Source organism: Lontra canadensis, unplaced genomic scaffold (genome assembly GCF_010015895.1).
Source record: "Lontra canadensis isolate GAN:19392208 unplaced genomic scaffold, GSC_riverotter_1.0 scaffold235, whole genome shotgun sequence".
Taxonomy (NCBI): Eukaryota; Metazoa; Chordata; class Mammalia; order Carnivora; family Mustelidae; genus Lontra; species Lontra canadensis.
Window position 1 is genome coordinate 98,562 of NW_022631229.1, and position 23,287 is coordinate 121,848.

A 23,287-nucleotide genomic window follows, 5' to 3' on the forward strand; every position below is an offset into this window, starting at 1 on the left:
GAATGTAGGAGGACCTCAGCACAGACAATCAGAAACCGGGCTTGTGTCTCTGCTGTGTGACTTCAGGGAAGTCCCTGCCCTCTCTGGACCTTGGCTGTCTATGGGAGTACAGGTTGCCCCCAGTATCCCAAACGGAGTGTTCCTAGGAAAACTGCCGTAAGCCAAAATGGGGTAAAGCAAAGAGTAGCCCCACTTTCCAGAAGTTCATGCCACTTCACTTTGATAAAAGACCTACATTAGCACCCGTTTTCGCTAAATGAAAGAAATCCCAAGAGGATTTTCACTTTTCCGAAAAAGGCCATTGGGCACTAATGTAGGTCAATGTAATTGTCGGGTACGGTGGGCGTGTGCACACACTCACACTCACGTCTTGGGGTTGGTCAGAAAGTCGGCCTGGAGCCAAGAGCTGCCGCAGCACAGCCAGGAGGGCTGGAAGTCAAGCTCCCGACAACAGCCGGTGGGAATGCGGGATGACCCGAGAGCTCTGGGAAGGGTGTGGCCAGCTTCTATTAAAGCAAAACACAGCCTGTGCCACCCGCAGCCATCCCTCTCCTAAGCATGAGCCCAACAGAGACGCATACACGAGTCGTCGGAGGACACTGTTAGAAAGGTCCTAAAGCAACCGATACGTGGGACAATGTGGGTGACTCTCACAGGGGTGCTGAGGACAAGAAGCCAGACACACGTGACCACGTGCTTGTAGGATTTCAATACACGAAGTCCCAGAACAGGTGCAACTAAAGGATGACGACAGAAATCAGAGCAGCCTCTGGTGGGGGAGGGGCGCTGGCGAGAAAGGGGCACGAAGGAACTTTCTGGGTGGGTGGAAATGTTCAGTACTTTGATCTGGATGGTGGTTATGTACTGTAGGTTTTTTTTTTTTTAAGATTTTATTTATTTATTTGACAGAGAGAGATCACAAGTAGGCAGAGAGGCAAGCAGAGAGAGAGGGGGGAAGCAGGCTCCCCGCTGAGCAGAGAGCCCGATGTGGGGCTCGATCCCAGGACTGGGATCAGGACCTGAGCCGAAGGCAGAGGCTTTAACCCACTTAGCCACCCAGGCACGCCCCCCTTTTTTTTAAAGTAGGCTAGAGCTCGAACTCATGACCCCAAGATCAAGACCTGAGCTGAGCTCAAAAGTCTGATGCTTGACCAACTGTGCCACCCAGGTGCCCACAATGTCATCTTAAAAACCATTGAGCTGTGCCTTGTGCCTTTAAGATTTTGCACTTCACTGAAAGTTTACCTCAAAAAAAAAAAAAAAAAAGAGCGAGAGAAGAACACAGCACTTAAAGGTTGGACAACTCAGGGCACTCAGTGAATCACCATCATCACCACTGTCTTCTTTGTCACCAACATTGTCCCCCTCCCTTCCCCTTTGAGTTTGACTCTCTTCCTCTGCCCTGTTCTGATCCCATAATCCCACTGCCCAGTGATTTGAAGCTGCTCTCGCTGTAACCTCAGTTGGGTCTAAACCCCAATGACTTGGTGACTCCGTGATTCTGTGGCTCCTGGGGTTGTGTGGGTCACCGGCCATGGATGCCAGCGCCGGGGAAGCCACCCACCCCCACCCTCAGGGTCAGAAACCAAGCACAACGCACACATGCTTCTCTCTCCCCACTGATATATTTGATAATTGTCCAGAACCAGAGATGGCGTCAGCCGGGGGTGAGGGGGAGTAAAAAAGAGCCCAGGGAGGGGGCGCAGAGGGGACGGGGAGGAAGAGGAGAGGGAGAGGAACAGTGACACAGAAAAGAGAGGGGGGAGAGGGGGGCCGGGAGGGGTTGGAGAGAGAAGCCAGCCAGAGGGGGGTCGGTGGGGAGGCAGGAGATAAATTGAGGGGGTAGGGGCCAAGGTGGGGCCATGGGGAGAGAGGGCCCCTCCCCCAGAATACAAAATGGGGGGACTGGTGGGGGCTGTCCTGGGCTTGGGGGGCAGGGAAGAGATGGGCGATGTGTGGGGGGGGTGAGGTCAGTAGTAGGTTTCCTTCTCCACCCAACCTGGAGACAAAGAGAGAGAAAGAGAAAGAGACATGGAGAAGGGCGCAGGACAGAGACCAAGAGGAGGGGGACCGTAGAGCCAGGAAGAGAGGAGGAGGGACTTGGGGGAGACAGAGAGGTTGGCACAGCGCTCTGCCCCCCGCCCCCCAACTGCACCCCTGCCCCCCCAGTCTCGCCCCACAGCCGGGGAGCCCCCTCACCCCCGGGGTTCCTGCGCAGGATAAGTTTGCGGATCTCGTCGTAGACGAAGATGAGGAAACTGTAGGGGAAGGCACAGAACCACCAGCTGGGCCTGCAGAGACAGGAGAGCAGGGGGTTGTGGGTGAGGGGCCATTCTGGGGGACACAGAGGCCAAGTCTGGAGAACAGGAAGGCCGCCCTGGGGGATGGGAATTCTCCCTCATCCTCTGGCTGAAGCTGCGGACTGGGGCCTGCAGGGGCCCCCCTGCGAGGACGTCCATAGGGGAGGGCTCCGGGGCATCAGAACAAAGACTCGGGGGCACCAGTCCAGCTCAGTTGGTGGTGCGGGTGGCTCTCCAACTCAGGGTTGTGAGTTTGAGCCCCACATTGTCTGCAGAGATGACTTAAAGATAATAAAATCTTAGAGAAAAAAAAAGAACAGGGACTGTGATGGTAGATGGTCCAAGGAGATAGTAGCAGAGGTGAGTCTTGAAATCCGCGTGGGGCCAGGGAGGATGTCCCATGGGGAAAGCTACTTGGAAGCTCCCGGAGTGGGAGGCAGGAAGCAGGAGGCAGGAGGGTGAGGGGCACTCACTTGAGAGGGTACATGCGGAGGGCCACATCCATGCCAGGGCAGTAGGACAAGAAGGCAGCAAGCGCCGTCTCCTCGAACAGCCCAAAGATCAGGATCTTGTTCCTGGAGGCACAGGCGGGGCTGGTTCAGAGGACCTGAGCCAGCCCCCAGCCCCCCAGAGCCAGGCACAGCCTGAGGTGGACAGAGACAGACAGCCCCGGAGTCACATAGACAGAGGGACAAACAGGAGACAGAGAATTGGCAATAGAAGGAGAAAGGCAGACGGACAGAGACAGCAACACACAGACAGGCGTGGGAAGGGGACCCCAATAGTGACACCGCTGCCCCCCCCAACACACACACACACACACACACACACACACACACGGAAAGACACACAGAAGGAATCCACGATAGATGGGACCACTCAGAGGAAATCACTCAGGGGCAAAGACAGACGCGTGGCACACGTGGGGAGGGACAGACAGATGCATGGATGGTACAGAACAGAGCCTCGTGCCGCCAGCCCTCACTTCATGCCCTGCTGGAAGACGGAGTTTCTTCGGGTCTTGCAGATGATCAAGTCGGCCCACTGGACAACCACGATGCTCACAAAGAAGGCCGTGTGGCATGTGAACTCCACCACCTTCCTCTGCTCGTACGTCTGCAGCAGTGGATGACAAGCATGCAGGGTGGTCGTCAGCACCGCCACAGCCAGGCCCCAGCCCGGGACCCACGTGCCCCGTGTCTGCACCCCCTGCACCAGCCCTGGGGTGGGGGGCAGGGGCTCTGTCCCGATGGGGTCTCCCCTCTGTGGCAGGTGGGGGAGAGCGAGACCAGAGGTATCGGGCACCTCGGTAGGCTGGGCTGAGAGTGCCAGGAGGCCTGAGCCCCTGGCAGAAGGACCATCCTAGGAGGCAGCCCCACCCCGTGGCTGGGACAGCGTACGGGGGCTCCTGCCTGCTGCAGGCAAGGGCGCTGACCGGGAGCCCCCTCACCATGCCATGGGGCCGCCCACTTACCCACTGCTGTCCATAACTGTCCTCCAGGTCATTGACGGTGCGGTCGTCCCAGTTCAGCCGGATGCCCACCAGGTTGCTGGGCAAGAAGCCATTTTCTGCCAGGATCACAAAGTAGGAAAAGAAGCCACCAAGAGCCTGGATCATTCCTGGAGGTGGGGAGGAGATGAGAGGTTCAGGTCGGGGCCAGCCCAGGGCACCTCCGAGTGAGACTCCACAGTGGTGGGGGGGGGGGGCAGCTACCCCAGAACGCATGCCCAGCTCCCAGCAGGCAACCCGACAGCGCCACCTGGTGGCGGGAGCCTGCCATGGCCACCTGGGAAGTGGACTGCCAGGGCCATCAGGGAAGGGACTCACCAGGAGGCTCCCTCCCACCAGAGCCAGGCCCCCTAATAAACATCAGGGAGTCCCTGAGAACCCCCGGGGTTTCAGTCTGACAGGCTCCCCGATGCAGGAATGATCTCCCCGGGCCTCTGACCACCACCATGAAGCCTCTGCCTTCTGGGATACTCCCAGCAACGGGAAGCTCAGCAGCTCCAAGGCTCTACACATGCACCTCCAGCAGCAGGGTGAGGAGGGAAGGGATGGGGCTCACTCCTGCCCTCAGAGAGCTCATAGTCAGATCTTGTCTTCCCCACCATGGAGGAGGGTGGAGCAGTGGGTTCTGAGATCAATCCTGATCTGCCCCTTGGTGTCCCATTTGCTCCCCCAGATGCACCCCCCCAGGCCTGTCCTCTGCCTGTACTGGTCCCACCTTGGGGAGCACCACCCATCTGCCAGTCACTGCCAATCCTCCAGCAGCAAATCCTGCTTTCACCCCACTCATCCAACAGAAGGTTCCAGAGTGCCCACTGTGGGCCAAGCACTGGGCATCCAGCCATGAACCAGGTGGGGTCGCCAAGTCCTCACCAATCTGCCCGTAGGCCATACTGATGAGCCTTTCATTGACCAGTTTGTCAGTGCGGGGGTTCCTGGGCTGTCTCTTCATGATGTCACTCTCTGCAGCTTCGTATGCCAATGAGATGGCAGGGACCTGGGCAGGAGAGGCTGCGTGAGTTGGGAGTGGGGGACCCTCCCCTCATGGGGCCCAGAGGGTGGCTGGGACTCACCATGTCAGTGCCCAGGTCGATGCAGAGGATGGTGATGGTGCCCAGAGGCAGGGGGATGTTGGCCATGATGAACAGCAAGAAGGGCGTGATCTCAGGGATGTTGCTGGTCAGTGTGTAGGCGATGGACTTCTTCAGGTTGTCAAAGATCAGGCGGCCTGTGGCAGGGGCAGGCTCAGATCCCGGGCACCCTGGACCCCGCTCCTTCCAATCCACCCTCCCACCTGCCCACTTTCCTGCGCAAACACCCACCGCGGTGCCCCGAGAAATAGCCTGAGAAATAGCCACTTGGGAAGGCTGTTGGGCGGCTTGTATTAAAATTAACACCCCCTCCCCCACTCAACTGACCTGGAAATCCTACTCCCAGGTTTAAAGGAGTGTTTATGCCCACCAAAAAACAAGTACGAGAAGGCTCATCATAGCATTAGTTCCCATCACCAAAACCCAGAACCGACCCCAGTGGCCATCAGCATGGGAGTAGATGAATGAACGGCCGACTGTCCCTCCCTACAACAGAATACTGCCCAGTAAGGAAAAAGAACAAGCTACTGACACATCCAAATCCACGGAGGAATTTCATAGATGTTACCTCGAGTGAAAAAAGCCAGACACAAAAGTGCTCATATCCCACGACTACATTTAGAGGAGGTTCAAGACTATTGCATGGAGCTCAAAGTCAAGGTACAGCCTATTTCTGGGCGGGGAGCTATGGGCCGGAGGGAATATGATGGAGCTGGAAATGTTCTTTATCTTGGTCGGGGTCTAGTGGTTGCCTGGGCGTGTATATGTGTAAAAATTCAGCAAACTGCCCAGCTTACTGGACGCATGTCCTCTCTCGATACAAACTCAATCAGTCCAGTGTGTATAAAGTAAAAAGAAGCTGGGGCAGCTCGGTGGCTCAGCGGATTAAGCATCTGCCTTCAGCTCAGGTCATGATCCCAGAGTCCACGGATCGAGTCCTGTCTTGGGAATCCCTGCTCAGTGGGGAGCCTGCTTCTCCCTCTGCCCCTCCCCCCAATAAATAAAGAAAATATTTAAAATAAAAAAAGTAAATAAAAGGTAAAGACTACCTCAGCCAGCACCTCCTCCTATCCTCCAGGGTGCCCTGCGAGGCATGAGTAACCAAGGTACGTCATTCACATGGAAAAAGAAAGGCAGGCTGCCCAGTGGTACGAATGGTCGGTCGGATCACCTTTGTGTAAAACTAAGACCCGCTCTTTCCTGTTCCTACCGTGCGTGCTCGGCCTTCCACAAACTGCTGGTATTGATGGAGGCAATGAGGACTGAAATGTGCTTCAACGTAATCCAGTGTGTGTGCTGAGACGACAGGGGTCGTGAGCAGTGAGGGAGCTGGGGGATGGGAACATGGGGGTTCCCTATGCTCTTTGCTCTGCGGTATACGTGAATTTCTCCTACTGGAAGTTAAACTTTGTGGGTTTCTTTGTGTTTCCCACCTCCGAGAGGCCTGTCTTGCCCGCCCAATGTGGCTGTTACCTGCCATGGCTGTTACCTGCCCTGGCGTCCCACTTGTGAATTTCTCGGCACTTGCTGCAATTTACAACTACGTGTGTTATGTCACTATCCGTTTGTTAATTTGTCTAAAGCTGCCCCTCCTGGCTCCTGGAGAGGAGGGACCGTGTCTGCTCTGCTCACAGCTGTCTGTCCCGCACCAGGCAGGAGGCACAAGGTGGGAGCCCAGTATAAGTGTAGAAGGTGTGACCAGTGTTCCCACAAGGTCGTGCCCCGCATACACACAGACCTCTTGGGGAAGAAAAAAGGGTTCCCCACGGTGTCTTCCGGGACTAGGAGGCAAGGGATAAGGTCATCTCATTTGTCACTTTAGGCTCAGCTTTACTGCTGGCATTCTCTTTTATCATGCATTCTTTTTTTACCCTGGGGACACTGCCAAAGGGAGAGAGGAGGGGGAGGAGAATGCACAGAGCAGGAGTAGTGATTATTTCTGGATGGTGAGGTTAGGGGTGATTCCAATTTTCTTCCTAATGCTTGTCTACATTTCCTATAATTATCGGGAATTGCTTTGATGATCAGAATAAAATTAAATGTGAACCAGCTCTATCTGGGGCCTCATTAAAGCCTGTCAGGAGGTGGCGGCGGTGTCCATGGGCTCTGCAGCCTGGGTTCGGTGTCCCAAGCCCCAGACGCCAGGCCCAACCCCACACACGGGCAACCTCCCAGCGCCTTGCCTGTGTGTGCTCTGTCCCTCTGCCAACAGTTCCCTCCCTGGGCACTACTCTCCTTGAATGTTCCAGCTTGGCTCCTGGGACTCTGTACACTTATTCCTGTCTACTCTAGAAGCTTCCTTGCCCCCGACCCCAGGCTGGGCGAGGGGCCTCCATGAGGCTCCCGACGGACCCTCGGCTTCCCCATGGTTGCACTTACAGGTTTTAAAAATGCTTCTGCGTCTGCCTTGCTCACCAGACTGGGCCCCAGAAATGCATCAGCTCAGCCCTGTCCCCAGGGAGCCCCCAAACCCACTACGGGGAAGAAGGATGGAAAGGACTAGTTTCAGGCTCCACAGGGGGCTCGGAAGGGTTCTGGTGTCCCCCTACTATGCATTCTGCCACAGCTCTGGCCGGTTCCTCTTGCCCCTCTCGGGGCCTCCTGCAGGAACCCCAGTCTCCAGGACCTCCCCTGCCAACTCACCCTCCTCCACGCCCGTGACGATGGAGGCAAAGTTGTCGTCCAGCAGAATCATGTCCGCTGCCTGCTTAGACACATCCGAGCCGGCAATGCCCATGGCCACGCCAATGTCGGCCTTCTTCAGGGCGGGTGAGTCATTCACACCATCCCCAGTCACAGCCACAATGGCTCCCTGGAGGGAGAGGGGGTGAGGGTGACGCCCAGAGGCCTGGCTCCAGCCCCCTCATCCGGGTCGCAGCCCCCTCCTCCGAGGAGGCCTCAGGCCAAGCCCACCTGTCTCTGACAGCCTTCCACGATAATGAGCTTCTGCTGGGGGGACGTGCGGGCGAAGACGATCTCGGTGTGGTTCTGCAGGATCTCATCTATCTGCTCGGAGGTGAAGTCCTTGAGGTCGGTGCCGTGGATCACACAGGCCTTGGCATCCCTGGAAAGAGCAGAGGGCCAGTCAGGACACGTGGGGAAGCATGGGCAGACAGCCAGCCTGGCCGAGCCCACAGACAGGAGAGGTGGGAGGACTGGGCTCTGAAACCAAGGCTCAGGAAGTGTAAGTGACTTGCCCAGGGTCACAGGGCTGTGAACAGTGAAGCTCGGAGGCAGCCTTGCCCCGCCCGGCCCGTCCTCGCACGTGGAGGGGAGGTGGGACCAGGTGCTAAGAACCAGAGGAAGGGGGGGGCAGGGGGTGGGCCTCACCGGGGGTTGACCTGGCTGACTGGAATGTTGAGCCGGGCAGCGATGTCCTCCACTGTCTCATTGCCCTCGGAGATGATGCCCACGCCCTTGGCGATGGCCTTGGCCGTGATGGGGTGATCACCCGTGACCATGATGACCTGTGGGCATTGGGCAGGGATGATCCAGTCTCACTGCTGGCAGCCCCCGGAGAGCCCTGGCCCCACCCCCCGGCTGCCCCAGGCCACACCTTGATGCCAGCGCTGCGACACTTGCCCACCGCATCAGGGACGGCCGCCCGGGGCGGGTCGATCATGGACATGAGGCCAACGAAGCAGAGGTTGTCTGTGGTAAAGTTCACGTCGTCGCAGTCGAAGGCGAAGCCCTTGGGGAACTGCTCCTCGGGCAGGTAGTAATGGCAGAAACCTGATGGCAGGATGGGGTGAGGGCATGAGGGCTCCATAGGATCTGCTAGGATCCTGGCAGTCAGGGCAGCCCCGGCTGGTGGGGACTGTCAACATTCACCCCCTAAAGATGCCTTCTCTCATTCATACACACACTCCCTCGTTCATCCATCCATTCATTCACGGTGCATTCTGGGAGGCCCTATTCTGAGCCAGATTCTGGGCAGCCTCATACCCCTCCCCATACCCTCAAGGAACCCCCCCCAACCCCGCAAGCTGGCCAAGCCCCTGCCCCGGGTCAGCCCCTCCCGAGGTACGCACCCAGCACACGCTCGCCCAGGCCGCCGAGCTCAAGGTAGGCGTTCTGGAAGGCCTCCTTCATCTCCTCGTCCAGTGGCTGCTCCTTGCCCTGCAGCAGGATGGTGGAGCACCGGTCCAGGATCCGCTCGGGAGCTCCCTTCATCACCAGCAGGTAGCGGTTGTCGTTGGGGTCCTCAGTCTCATGGATGGAGAGCTGTGGAGAGGCCGGAGGGCAGGCTTGCCTGAGCCTTGGCGGGACCCAGCGGGGGGAGAGGACGGCCCCCACCCTCCGCCCAGAGCCATGGGGGCCAGGACAGACCACAGTGGGGGCTCCCCCAGAATGCAAAACTCTCTGCCCCAAACTCTCTACCCAAGAGATCTCCATCTGGTTCTTGGAGTTTCTCCCAGAGATCACGGCTCACCCCTGCCCATTTCTGTCTGTCTCACAGATGTTTCAGCCCTTGGGGCTTGCTCGCAGAAATCTCGGCCATCCTTAGAATACGTCTCTCTCTCCCTGTCTCGCCCAGCTTCCTCTCGTCCCACATCTGACCCACCACTAAATCTGCCCAGTTCCCCTCTCCAATACACTTAGCTTCTGACCTTGCCTCACCTCCCCCCGCCCTCCCTGGCCGGCCACCTGCTACCATGCCAAGGCTCCGTGTTGCCCTCCGCAGCCCATAGTACTTCCTCCCCCCAGCAGCCAGGAGGAGCCTTTAAGAAAGGTGAGTCAGTGGGACACAGGGCAGCCACTTTGGCAAACAGTGTGGCAGCCCCCAAAAGGCTCCAGGAAGAGTCACTCTGTGAGCCAGCCGTTCCCAAGCACACACCTTAGAGATAGCCTAAGTTTGGCCACAAGGAAACGTGTGTGGGAAGTTTCCAGTGGCATCACACATGGTAGTGCATAGGGGCGAAGCGTCCATCGGAAGATAAAGGGACCAACGAACGGGCCTGTGTGGGCAACGCCACACTGCCCAGCCACGGAGAGGTCTGGGGGACCGACACACACCAGAGCGGGAGTGACCCTTGAGAACATCACACGAAATGGAAGACACCAGCTACGAAACCCCACGTGTCTCAGGGTTCCGTTTATACGAAATGTCCAGAATAGACCAATGCAGAGAGACAGAAAGTAGATGAGTGGTTGCTGAGGGATCAGAGAGATGGGGAAGGAGGGGGACAAGCGCTAAGGAGCGAGAGGCTTCTTTTTGATGTGATGGAAAGTTCCATAATTGTGAAGTTGACTGCACGTATCTGTGAACAACCCAAAATGCTGAGTTATGTACTTCATGTGGGTGATCTAGGATAGATGAATGATATCTCAGTGAAACTCTTTTTAAAAACGTGAGTCAAGGGGTGCCTGGGTGGCTCAGTAGGTTAAAGCCTCTGCCTTTGGCTCAGGTCATGATCCCAGGGTCCTGGGATCGAGCCCCACATTGGGCTCTCTGCTCAGCAGGGAGCCTGCTTCCCCCTCTCTCTCTGCCTGCCTCTCTGCCTGTTTGTGATCTCTGTCAAATAAATTAATAAAAAATATTTAAAAAATAAAATAAAATCATTAAAAAAAAAAAAAGAGTCATACCTGAGTCCTCTCCCCGGTCCATGAGCCCAATGGGTCCTGCCCAGGTACCTACTGCCCTTGCCTCCAGCACACTCCCTGGCTTCCTGCTCCACCATAATGGCTGTCTGGCTATCGTTCAGACATCAATATACTCCTGCCTCAAGACCTTTGCACAGGCTGTGCCCCCTGTCTAGAACACTCTTGCCCCAGATACCCGCAGCCAGCATATTCTGACATTCTGTATTTCCTCATGCTTTCGTCATTGTCTGTCTTCTAGCACTAGAGGGAGGGACTCCACTGTATCACTCACTGCCACAGGTGTCACAAGTGTCCCAGCACCTAAAACGTGTTCCTGACATGAGCTGATGGCTCAACCAAAGATTGCAGAATGAATGAGAGCTCTCTGGTGGGCCCCCTCTTCACTACAGAAAGATCTCCATTCCTCAGCCTCCCACTCTGACAGAGACCTTGCTCTCACTCCTGGGTCACCCTGTTCCTCACCTAACCAGGTGGATGCTGTCATTCCCATTTCACAGATGGTAAAACCGAGGTTCTGGAAGGTTAGTAACTTGTCCAAAGCAAGGGGGCAGGGGGGCAGTGGGGCAGAGGTGACCGCATACAGGCACGATCGAGACCCGGAGGTCCAGGCTGGCTCTCAGGCCAGACAACCCAGAGTACCTGGTATTTGTTGGTGGAATTGAAGGGAATCTCGGCCACTTTCTTGTTACGTTCACGCATCAGCTTCACAGAGCCAGAGGACAGCTCAATGCACTTGAGCAGGGCAGACTCGGAAGCATCGCCAGCCACATCCCTCTGTGGGGACAGAGGGCCATCAGAGCAGAGCAGCGGCAGCGGCCACGGCCACGGGCAGGACCAAGGCAAGGGGGCAGCTGGACCCACCTTGAGCACAGGGATGTTGTCCTGACCTCCCTTGAAGACGGCTCGATTGCAGAGTCCAGCGATGTGGGACAGGGCCACCCAGGTGTGTGAGCTCTTGTCGAACGAGGTGCCTGAAGGAGGCACGTGTCCCCTGTCACAGCGCCTTGGGGCTAGACCCCCGTGGTCCCCACCAGGGCCCTAACCTCACCTGACTGGTCCTCTGTGGTGTCTGCCTCATGGATCTGGTTGTCAAACCACATGTGGGCGACCGTCATGCGGTTCTGGGTGAGGGTCCCTGTCTTGTCCGAGCAGATGGTGGAGGTGGAGCCCAGGGTCTCGACAGCCTCCAGGTTTTTCACCAGGCAGTTCTTCCGGGCCATGCGTTTGGCTGTCAGCGTCAGACACACCTAGGGGGCGGGCCGGTCACAATCACAGTCACGGGGGTAGCCAGGCAGCAGGCTCGCACTGGCACACTGCAAGCACCCACGACCCGCCCTGACATCAAACAGCAACAGGACAGACAGACGTTCGGAAGCCTGGTGCTGTCCGGCAGTTCCACCCCGAGGCACAGACCAACAATCACAGGCTTGGACACGCGCCCCCAAAGCCAGCTGCTGCTCTGTGCACAGCAGCAGTCTTGAGAACCATCCCGAATGAGAAAAAAGCCAAACATCTACGAATGACAGCAGGGGTGAATAAACCATGGGACACAAAATACAGAATAATACAGAGCCACGAGAAAGCAGGTCCCCACCGCCTGCAGCTGTGAGGATGAGGTTCAAGACCATCGTGCCTGGCACAAAACTGAGCCCAAAACGGGGGTCTGGACTCAATTATTCTATCGCTGTCAGTACAGTAATGCTGCTGGAAGCCTGGGGAGGGGTTACCTGTGGGTTGGCGGGAAGAAGCTAGACAAGGTCTCAAGGGGGCTCTTGGGGAGCTCAGTCTGCATGCAGCCCACCTGCCCGCACCCAGACTCACAGCGGGGCGTCCATATGTGTGACCCCACGTTGGTAAAGAGCCCCTGACCTACCCTGGCTTTGAACATGCTAATGGAGAAAATGCCTCAGGATATATTCAGTGAAAAAAATCAATCAGGTGGGACACCTGCGTGGCTCAGTCATTAAGCGTCGGCCTTCAGTTCAGGTCATGATCTCGGGGTCCTGGGATCAAGTCCCACGTTGGGCTCCCTGCTCAGTAGGGAACTTGCCTCTCCCTCTGCCCTCCTCCCTGCTTGTGTGCATTCTCTCTCTCTGTCTCTCTCAAATAAATAAAATCTTAAAAAAAAAAAAAAGAATCAAGCAGACGAAGAGAATTCTTGGGATGGTCGGGTCTATGTGCCATCAGCACTGCCCCACTGGCTGGAAGGGAGCTGTGTAGACAATGCACTTCTACGGTGGGGCTGACCGCTGGGCAGCAGGGTGGGTGGGGACATTATTTTATTTATTTTTTAACTATTTTAATGTATTCTTTGGACCTTTTATCATGAGAGTGGACTTCCTTTTTTTTTTTAAGATTTTATTTTTAAGTAATCTCTGCACCCAACGTGGGGCTCAAACTCACAACCCCGAGATCGAGAGTCATGTGCTCTCCTAACTGAGATAGCCGGGAGCCCCATGGGGGTGGACTTCTTAATCATGTAACTTAACTTAGAAAGTGATAGGACTGAGGGGGTGCCCGGGTGGCTCAATCGGTTGAGCGTCTGACTCTTGGTTTCGGCTCAGGTCATGATCTCACGGTTGTGGGATCAAGCCCTGTGTTGGGTTCTGCGCTGAGCCTGGAGTCTGCTTGGGATCTGCCCCGTCCCCCTCTTGCTTCCTCCCTCCCTCCCTCTCTTTCTCAAAAAAGAAAAAAGAAAAAGAAAAAAGAATGTGACAGGCTGTTGGCCCTTTGTGCCTCGCAGTGTGCCCCGAGATTTCCATCTGCTTCATTAAGAAGGCCTCCGGAGTCCCCAGACCCCATCATTCAAGACCTAGGAGGCTCAGCCCTCGTGGCACAAGGCATCCTGCTTAGGAATGTGGCAGTCAGGCCCCCCTGCCCCCTCCTCCCTCAAACGCGGGGGTCCGGGCCTTACAGTGACGGTGGCCAGCAGGCCCTCGGGGACATTGGCCACGATGATGCCGATGAGGAAGATGACAGCCTCCAGCCAGGTGTACCCGAGAATGAGGGACAAGATGAAGAAGGACACGCCCAGGAAGACAGCCACGCCGGTGATCAGCTGGATGAAATGCTCGATCTCGATGGCAATGGGCGTCTTGCCCACCTCCAGGCCTGAAGCCAGCGTGGCAATGCGGCCCATGACAGTGCGGTCACCTGTGGCCACCACCACACCACGAGCCGTGCCTGTGGGTCCAGAGGGGAGCAGGCTGAGCTGGGGGTGGGGTCAGGGCGAGGTTCAGAGGGACCCCGAGTCCCAGACACATAGCCCTCTGTCTGACCAGCCTCCCCCCAACCTGGGGGCCCCCTGCCGCACCTTCCACGCAGTTGGTAGAGAAGAAGGTGATGTTCCGGGTCTCCAAGGGGTTGTCGTGGGTGCAGTCAGGAGAGCGGGTCTGTGGTTCTGATTCGCCGGTCAGGGAGGAGTTGTCCACCTGAGGGTGGGTGAAAGGAGAGAGGGGTCAGCCCTGGGGTCAGGGGGCACTTGTCCAGAGGACACCGGGGCCAAGGTTGTACCCTTGGAGGTCATAACTAGAAGCCTGGATGCCTGGGTGAATGAGTGGTGTCTGGGGGCTAGGGGTTGGGCTCCTGAAGGTGGGAAGCAGAGGCTGCCTGCCAAGGTCTAAGGTACTGATGGGTCCGGGGGGTAGGGACAAGGGGCCTAGACTCCTGGGTCCTGGGGGAGGAGGGGGGGGCCTGGCCTATGGGTTTGAGGAAGGAGGGGGTTGGGGGCCTGGACTCTTGGGTCTGAGGAAGAAGGCTGAGGGCGGGACTCTTAGCTTTGAGGGCGGGAAGGCAGAGCCTGACAGAGGAGGGGCTGGGGGCCTGGACTCAGGTCTGAGGGAGGAGGGGCTGGGGGCTTGGACTCCTGGGTCTGAGGGAATAGGGACTGGGGGCCTGGAACCCTGGGTCTGAGAGAGGAGGGCCTGGGATCCTGGATGTCAGGGTCTGAGGTAGGAGGGGCTGGGGGCCTGGACTCCTCGGTCTGAGAGAGGAGGGACTGGGGTCCTGGAACCCTGGTCTGAGGGAGGAGGGGCTGGGGGCCTGGACTCCTGGTTCTGAGGGAGGAGGGGGATGGGGGCCTGGACTCCTGGGTCTGAAGGAGGAGCGCCTGGGTCCTGAAGCCCTGGGTCTGAGGGAGGAAGGGCTGGGGCCTAGAACCCTGGGTCTGAGGGAGGAGGATCTGGGGGCCTGGACACCAGAGCCACTTCAGGAAGGACAGAGTTGGGTCCCAGGTCCTGGTCCGACCTTGCAACCGTGGGCTGAGATGATCCGTAGGTCGGCTGGGACTCGGTCTCCACCCTTGATCTCCACCAGGTCCCCGACCACCACCTCCTCGGCGTTCACCTGCATCTTCTCACCCTCGCGGATCACCAGGGCTTGCTGGGGGCCCATCGGAGAAGAGTCAGCGCCCTGCTCTCCACCCGGGCTTGGATGGCATACCTCACCACCACCTTCCTACCTCCTGCTCCCACCCGCCCCCTTTCGAGCCCCCCTCACCTGGGGCACCATGTTCTTGAAGGACTCCATGATCTTGGAGCTCTTGGCCTCCTGGTAGTAGGAGAAGCAGCCCGTGATGATGACCACAGCAGCCAGCACGATGCCCAGGTACAGCTGTGGGGGAAACAGGGGCACACCTCAGAGCTGCTCCCTCCCAGGTGTGGGATCCAGGAAGGGTACTCCAAGTCAACAGGGGGCAGGGGGCTCCGTATTTGTGTGCCTGACCCCAGGTTGTGTCTGCTCGAGGGTCTGTGTGTCCATCTGCCTGTTAGGGCCTCTCTTTCTGCACATGGGTGCGTGTGTCTCTAGGTTAGTCAGTCTCTCGATTTTGTGTGTCCCTCCGTTTTTCTGCCTGTGTTTGAGAAGCTGAGCCTACATTATTATCCGTGCACATTTGTCCTGTGCTCAGGTCAATGTGTCTGTCTCTCTGCTGGGCTGCGTGCCTGGCTTTAAACTGATGGGACTGTTTGTGTGTAGGTCTCTGTGTGTGGATCTCTGTCTCTCTGTCTCTCTTTGCCTGGGTCTGAGACTCCGTGTCTGTCTATCTGCCTGTGTGCGTTTTAAATTTCCTTTTAAGTTTTATTTATTTCCTTATTTATTTTGGGGGTAATATCTACACCCAATGTGGGGCTCAAACTCAGGACTCCGAGGTCAAGTGTTGCACGCTCCTCCGACTGGGCCAGCCAGGCGCCCTGGGTTCCAAAGTCTAGGAATACAATCTGTCTCTGCCTGAGGCATAGGTCAGTCTATCTGTCCCCAGGCTGGACCTGCAGTTCTGTGTAGGTCTGAGTTCCTGTGTCTGTCCGTCTGCGTAGGTGTCCCTGCCTGTGTGTCTGAACTAGGCAGCTGTGTCTGAGTCCGTGTCTAGGCGTGACGGTGTTGACTCCACATATTTGTGCATATGTGTATACGAAGATCTCCACGGGGTCAGCATGCAGGTCTGTGTTCCCAGGCAGGGGGTCTGCTGCAACCGTGTCCCCTGTGTGTCCCCTGAGTTGGGGGATGTGTTCTGGCAGTTGGGGCAGGTGTGCCTGGCTTTCTACACAAGGGCACTCAGTTTTTTTTGCGGGGGGGAGTCTTTCAGGCGATGACTGTCCCCAAGGCCACCCCTATATGGCAGAGAAGTTTCCTGGCTTTACTGAGCCTCAGTTTCCTAAGACCCTTTCCGGCTCTCTCACTGAGGGATTATCCAGGTCTGATGACACAGCTGTGAGTGGGCTTTGAGAAGCCAGAAGGGGCCAGAAGTGGGGCAGGGTGGGCACCCCTAAATATCGAGGCCCTGGCACAGGGCAGGGTGGGGGGCACTCACGTTGTCGCCCGAGGGGTCGTCCTCTGTGCCCGCCTGGATGCCATAGGCCAGGAAGCAGAGGATGGCTCCGATCCACAGCAGGATTGAGAAACCCCCAAAGAGCTGGCGGCAGAACTTGACCCACTCGGGCGTGGTAGGCGGTGGTGTGAGCGCGTTGGGCCCATCCCGGGCCAGGATCTCCTGGGCTTTGCTGTGGGTCAGACCCTGGGGGACACAGGACTCACACAGAACCCTCCTTGAGCCACCCTGGCTCTCCAACACTTCACAAGCACTCCAGGCCCCCAGGACTCAGGCCCCCAGCCTCTCCTCCATCAGACCAGAGGTCCAGACCCCCAGTCCCTCCTTCCTCAGACCCAGGGGTCCAGACCTCCCAGTCCCTCATTCCTCAAACTCAGGGGTCCAGCCCCCAGCCTCTCCTCCCTTAGACCCAGGGTCCCAGGCCCTCAGCCCCCTCCTCCCTCAGACCCAATGGTCCAGGCCCCCAGCCCCTCCTCTCTCAGACCCAGGGGTCCAAGCCCCCAGCCCCTCCTCTCTCAGACCCAGGGGTCCAGGTCCCCAGCCCCTCCTCCCTCAGACTCAGGGGTCCAGACCCCCCAGCCCCTCCTCCCTCAGACTCAGGGGTCCAGGCCCCCAGCCCCTCCTCCCTCAGACCCAGGGTCCCAGGCCCTCAGCCCCCTCCTCCCTCAGACCCAGGAGTCTAGGCCCTTAGCCCCTCCTCCCTGAGACCCAGAGGTCCAGGCCCCCAGCCCCTCCTCCCTCAGACCCAGAGGTCCAGGCCCCCCGCCCCCTCGCCCTCAGGCCCAGGGGCCCAGGCCCCCAGCCCCCTCCTCCCTCAGACCCAAGGGTCCAGACCCTCCAGCCCCTCCTCTCTCAGACCCAGGAGTCCAGGCCCTTAGCCCCTCCTCCCTCAAACCCAGAGGTCCAGACCCCCAGCCCCTCTTCTCTCAGACCCAGGGGTCCAGGCTTCCAGCCCCTCCTCCCTCAGACTCAGGGGTCTAGACCCCCCAGCCCCTCCTCCTTCAGACCCAGGGTCCCAGGCCCTCAGCCCCCTCCTCCCTCAGATCCAAGAGTCCAGACCCCCCAGCCCCTCCTCTCTCAGACCCAGGGGTCCAGGCCCCCAGCCCCCCCTCCCAGAGTTCCTCCTTCTTTAGGCCCAGCCGCACCTGCACACAGTCCGTGTTGTATTTCCGGCAGACCTCTTCCACTGACATCTTGTGCTCTGTCTGAGGAACAAGAGTTTGGGGGGAGGCAGTGAGAGCCAAGGCCTTTGGGGGGCTGGGGCAGGACCTGAGAGCATGAGACCCATCCCCAGCCACATCTTGGCTCTGGGAGGCTGTGTGGGCACAAAGCGTGGGGCTTACCATAGCCACCTCCTTCTTGAGGTCATCCAGGTCCCTGCGCTCTTTGGTGCCCTTGCTCTTCTTGGGCGAGCCCTTGTCATCTTTCTTGTCCTGCGAGGTGGCGACACGATAGCTGTCAGAGCCACCAGACTGCGGGCGAGAAGGGGTTACAAGGGGAACACCTGCCCTCTCTGCGGGACCACCTTCACCCTGGCCTGCTTCTGTGTGCCTTGGGCAGGGCTGGCTCTGGGGGTCACAGTCTGTCAGGCTCGTCTGCACCCCCCTGTCTCTGCCCCGTGTCTCTGGGTGGTTGTCCCTCAGAACCCGTGGGTCTCATCTCTGGCGCCGTGTTATCTCTGGGTCTCTGTCTCCGGGGGTCTCTGTTGGGTCTGTCTGTGCTTCTGTCTGTTTCTGTGCCGATCTCTGTGGCTCTCTCTCCTTCAGTCACTTGGTGTCTCTTTATCTCTGTGTCTCGTTCTCCCCCTCCCTGGGCCTGTCCCAGATCCTAGAATGTCCTTCTCTTGCTATGTCTGTCTTTCTCTGTCTCTGGATCTGTCTCTCCAGGTCTCTGTTCCATTCTGTCTTACTGTTCTATTTTGTCTCTCTGTCTCCTGTCTCTGTATCTCTCCATCTCTGTCTCTCTGTGGCTGTTTCTCTCCCTGCTCTGTCTCCATCTCTTTATGTCATCTGTCTGTCTATCTGAGCCTCTCAGCATGGGTCTCTGTATAATTCTGTCCGTCTGTCTGATCTCCAGCTCTGTATGTCTCTCTGTCTCATACAATGTCTGTCTGCATCTCCTGAACGATCTCTCCCCATGTCTGGCTGAGTCTCTCTCTGGATTCTCTCTGGGTTCCTGTCTCTCTCCAAGTTACCATGTTGCGGGATTTCAGACTGTCTCTGAGTGTCGCTATTTCGGCCTTGGTGTCTTTCCTCGTCCTTCTCTCAGCCTCTCTCTGCCATGAGTCTCTGTCTTTAACTTTTGAGCTAAGTCTTCCCTGGAATGCTTGGTGTGTCTGTCCCTCTCCACCTCTCCTGTTTCAATCGCCTTGTCTATCTCTGGCTGTCTCACTCTGCGACCTTCCTGTCCATCTGTCTGTTTCTCTCGGGTCTATCTCGGCATCTCTGTCCTTCTAGCTCCAGGTCTCCCTGCCTCTGTCACTTTCCCTGTCTTCCAGTCTTCTCTACACAACTCTTTTCCTGGGCTCCTTCCTCAGCCCCATGGTTGTCTCAGTCTCTGTCTCACAGAGGACCCAGCTAATCCTGGGAGGCCCCACAGGCCCGGCGGGGATGGAGGAAAGGGTACCGCAGCGGTTGGTCACAGCTGGGACAAGAGCCTGGGAGCCAGCCTCCTATGTGCATGGTGACACAGCCAGTCCTGGGGGCCCTGACGGACGAGCTGTGGGCCCTGGCCTCTGTCTTGGGGGTTGGCGGCAGCCATGGACAGCTTTGAACAAGGGATGGGCAAGGTCAGGTCTCTGGAGGACAGACTAGGAGCTGGCTGGGATTTGGGGTACAGAAGCCCCAGGCCTGGCTTGCCCTGGATGCAGTGTGGGGGGGGGAGGGAGGTACCAGTCCGGGGGGATTGGGCAGCTGGGGAAGACAGTGTCCCTGGAGGCTGGCAGGAGGGGTGGGGTGAGGCCAGGTGCTGGGAGAGGGCTGCTGACAGATCCTGTGGGCCCAGAGCCAAGCGGGGATCCCGGGCTCAGGCAGCTCAGGGCTAATCCCCTCATGACCTTGTAGAGGCCTGAGCTGCCTGCGGTCTGCCCCCAGACCCCGAGGCTGAGCCTGGAGGTTACCACAGCCTGGAGGCCCAGGAGTGTCTGTGAAGGTGTCAGAGGGTGCGGGGGGGAGGCTTGGCCCCGGACCAGCCCTGCGGCAGCACTGCGTCTGACTCAAAAGCACGGAGGCCTGGGGGACAGGCAGGACATGTCTCCACTGCCTGGGCCAGGAGGGCCCTTACCTCCCCACAGGGGTGGCCCCACGGATGGAGAGATGTGGAGAGATGGGGTCAAGGTAGAGAAATGAGGGGCAAGGCAGGAGAGGAAAGAGATGGGGGCCTGGCAGAAGTCGGGAAGGAAACCAGCAGCCCCCCCCCCCAGAACCTTAGGGAAGGTTGGGAGCTGATGCTTGAAGGGAGGAGGGGCTGGGGGCCTTGGACTCCTGGTCTGAAAAAGGAGGGGCCAGGGGGCTGGACTCCTGGGTCTGAGGGAGGAGGGACTGGGGGACTAGATTCCGGGGTCTGAGGGAAGAAGGGCCTGGGGGCCTGACTCCTGGGTATGAGGGAGGAAGGGGCTGGGGGTCTGGACTCCTAGGTCTGAGGGAGGAGGGGCTGGTGGCCTGGACTTCTGAGTCTGAGGGAAGAGGGGCTGGGGGCATTGACTCCTGGGTCTGAGGGAGGAGGGGCTGGGGGATTGACTCCAGGGTCTGAGGGAGGAGGGGCTGAGGGCCTGGACCCCTGGGTCTGAGGGAGGAGGGGACCGGGACACCCCAGTCCCTGGCAGGCAAGCCTTGGCTCCTGCTTGCCCTTGCTATGACCAGACTCCCTTGGGGGCGGCTTCCATCTGTTGGAGGGGGAGCCGAGGCTTTCCCAGTCAAGGCGGGAGGCCCAGATGGGCGCACTGCGGGGCGGGAGCACCTCTGAGGGTGGGGGACACGCCTGTCTCGCTGCAGCCAGTCTCTGCGTCTCCTCACCATTTTCGACTGTCCGCCTCCCCCTGACACCCGCCAGCTCACGCAGCTTCTGCACCTTGGCCAGCCTCTCCCTCCCCCTCTGAGAGTGTCTGGGGCCTTCTCTGAGCATCTCTCTCTCTCCACCTCTCCACCACCCTTCAGGCTGACTTTGGTGGTCTCTGGATAGGAAATGTCTGTCCTTGGGTCTCCTAATCTCAGACTCAGTTTCTCTCTTTGTTTCTGTATGTCTCTCCATGTCTTTGTCTCACCCATGTCTCTGCATGTCTCTCTGACTGTGTCTTTGTCTCTGCATCTATGTGTCTTTCTCTCTTTCTCTTTCAGAGCATCTCTCTCTGGCCCTGACTATTTCTTTCACTCTTTCCATAGGGTTCTGTCTCTCTGTCTGCCACCCATGTCTAAAGGGCCTCTCTTCTCCTGTCCCCTCTTCTTTTCCTTATGCTCCCCTTCTTTTCCTGCAGGGTACGGTCTCAATCTCCTCCAATGGGCCCACACCTCCCTCCATTCCACTTACCTGGAAGCCATCACTAACTTTCATCTCCCCCCATCCTTCTCTCTCCCGGTCCTCTCCCACCCAGTTCTTCTCCCCATCCCCCACCCACCCACCCCAAGCCAAAGATCTGCAGCCCCACCCCCACCTCCATCCCTGGACCCATCAGTGTTCTTCGGCCATCTTTCTCCCCATCCCTCATATTCCCTCTCCATTAGTCTTTTCCATCCTGACTCTGTCTTCCTCCTGCCCAGCCCCCAATCTCCTTCGCCCACTCTCCCCCTATGGCCCCGCCCCAGACACGCAGGGAGGAATCCAGAGCTGCAGAGGGGATCAGGTGGTCAGCCGGGGAAGGAGGCGGCATCTGCTGGAGAGACTCACAGACAGACAAGGACACACGGACACAGAGGCAAGGGCATAGCCAGACATGCAGGATACACTCCCCCCACCCTCTACCCCCCACATGTGCACACATGCGCCCTCAGCCAGGCACGCAATCTCCCTGCCACTGCTCTCCTACTTCTCCCAGCGCCCCCCCCCCCATATCAGCTTCCTCAGATTAGGGGCTGGACACACACACATCCCCAGGCCACCTGCCGCACTGCGGAGCCCCCCCCATCCAGGCCTGGAAGGAGAAAGAGAGGTCATCTGGTGCTCACCCCATAGCCCAGACCTGTCCCCACCCGGCTGGGGAAGCAGAGGGGTTTCAACACCCCCAGACACAAACACCAGCTCTCAGACACACCCAGACACTAATGCAGTCAGACACAACCTGGGCCACACGATCGCTGGCAGACGGTGCTGGCAGGACCGGACAGAGCCAGGAGCTCACGCGCGCACACACGCACACGCACACATCGGTGGAGCGTGCAACCGCACCAGGTCAGGCAGAGCTGTCGAGGGCCGGTCGGTGCCCCACGGACCCCGCACACAAAGACACGCCAACATACGCCACAGACCCCGCGGCCCCAGGCGGCCCCGAGCACACGCTCAACCAGCGGCACAACCAAACGGACGGGCCGGGTCCCGCGGACCTGGGCCCGGAGCGCAGGGGTCCCGGAGCCCCCGCCCCCCCGCAGACACCCAATGTCACTGGACCCACAATGTCGCACACACGCACCGCCCGGCCGGTCCCAGCACCTACCCCCATCTTGGCGGCTCCGGGGGGGAAAGGGGTGGGCGGGCGGGGCGGGGGCCGGGGCAGAGGCCTCAGAGCGGGCTCAGGCGCGGGCTCGGGCTGGGGGGCCTCTGCAGCGCCCGCGCCTCGGTCCGCGGGTCGGTCCAGCCGGCAGCCCTCCCGCACAGAGTCTGCGGCGGCCGCCGCCTCCGCCTCCTCATATGCCCGCGCCCGCGGGGGGGCCGTCGCCGGCCAATCAGGGGCGCCGCCGCCCTGACGGATGGCCCGCGGCCCCGCCCCCGGTACTGCAGCTGTCCTCCCCGCCCCCCCAGCCTCCGCAAAGTGGCGGCACCGCCGAGAAGGGGGAGCGCCGCAGAAGGGGGATCCCGAAGACCCCTCAATGAAGAATGTGGAGACCCCCGCAATGGGGAGCTGAGGAAGATAGGGCCCCCAAAATCCCCTCACTGTGGGGGTGTTGCCACAGCGAGAGAAGGGTGCGCTGGGGGAGGTGGACACCGGGTTGGGGGGAAAACCCTTTAAACCACCACAGTAAGGCAGGGGACACAGCGGACTGGAAGGGGGGCTGGAGACCTTGTGGAGGTGTTGTTCAGGAGGGGGAGCTGCAGGGCGCCTAAGACGCAAGGAAGACCCTACAGTGAGGAGGGTTACTGCAGAGGGGAAATGAGCCTTGAGGCCCTCTCAGTAGTGTGCGCCCCCCCCCACACACACACAATGGCAGAATTCTGCAGGGAGACCCATCACAGCCAGAGGACCCCATCAAGCCTCACACTCACGCCCAAGCATCATCCAGATAGCCCAGATGGGGAGGACACACACATCCAGCATCCATCACACACCAGCACAGTTTCACCATCACATTCCAAAACACACCAGCGTGGATGCTCACACACATACCACAACACCCCATCACACAACCCGAGATTCACCAACATGTGGAAATAAAATGCACCCCCTCACATCGCAGCGGAATTACAACCATGGTCATAAATGGCTGTGTAGACTGACTCACACCCTGCGAACACTACATCACAGACGTGCACATCACACACTCCACCACCGCACCTGGCCTCAAATCATTTCACACAGAGACCCACAACCACGCAGCCCATCAACCCACAGACCCACACATACCCACACATGGTACCATCACCTGCTTACAGGCCTCACACTCCCCCACGCACCCCAGGAGCCTCTGTGGTCCCTGCTGCAGTCACACAACAGCACACACATAACCACCCACACTCCTCCCCAGGGGGCAGAAGTCCACAGGGCACAATTGCCAAAGTGTCGCTGATTGTGAATGACAGATGAAAAGGTGCACAC

General features: G+C 58.6%; 1 protein-coding gene across 2 annotated transcripts; it reads right to left on the reverse strand.

The window, feature by feature from the left end:
* Positions 1 to 1,606: 1,606 nt before the first annotated feature.
* On the reverse strand, positions 1,607 to 22,046 carry ATP1A3 (ATPase Na+/K+ transporting subunit alpha 3). Of its 2 annotated transcripts, none has more exons than XM_032849602.1 (23): positions 21,971 to 22,046; positions 17,670 to 17,759; positions 17,472 to 17,531; positions 16,309 to 16,512; positions 15,000 to 15,113; positions 14,748 to 14,882; positions 13,816 to 13,933; positions 13,417 to 13,685; positions 11,551 to 11,749; positions 11,364 to 11,473; positions 11,142 to 11,276; positions 8,930 to 9,122; positions 8,455 to 8,630; positions 8,229 to 8,365; positions 7,812 to 7,962; positions 7,542 to 7,710; positions 4,881 to 5,035; positions 4,681 to 4,804; positions 3,775 to 3,920; positions 3,286 to 3,416; positions 2,774 to 2,875; positions 2,200 to 2,291; positions 1,607 to 1,999 (listed from the first exon to the last, which is right to left on the reverse strand). In XM_032849602.1, exons 1-23 carry the CDS (start codon positions 21,974 to 21,976, stop codon positions 1,971 to 1,973), a joined length of 3,045 nt encoding a protein of 1,014 aa, XP_032705493.1. In that variant the 5' UTR covers positions 21,977 to 22,046; the 3' UTR covers positions 1,607 to 1,970. The 2 variants fall into 2 exon arrangements, with proteins under 2 accessions (XP_032705493.1, XP_032705492.1); XM_032849601.1 differs by having other exon boundaries at positions 17,670 to 17,798; positions 21,971 to 21,991.
* Between the last annotated feature and the right edge of the window lie 1,241 nt (positions 22,047 to 23,287).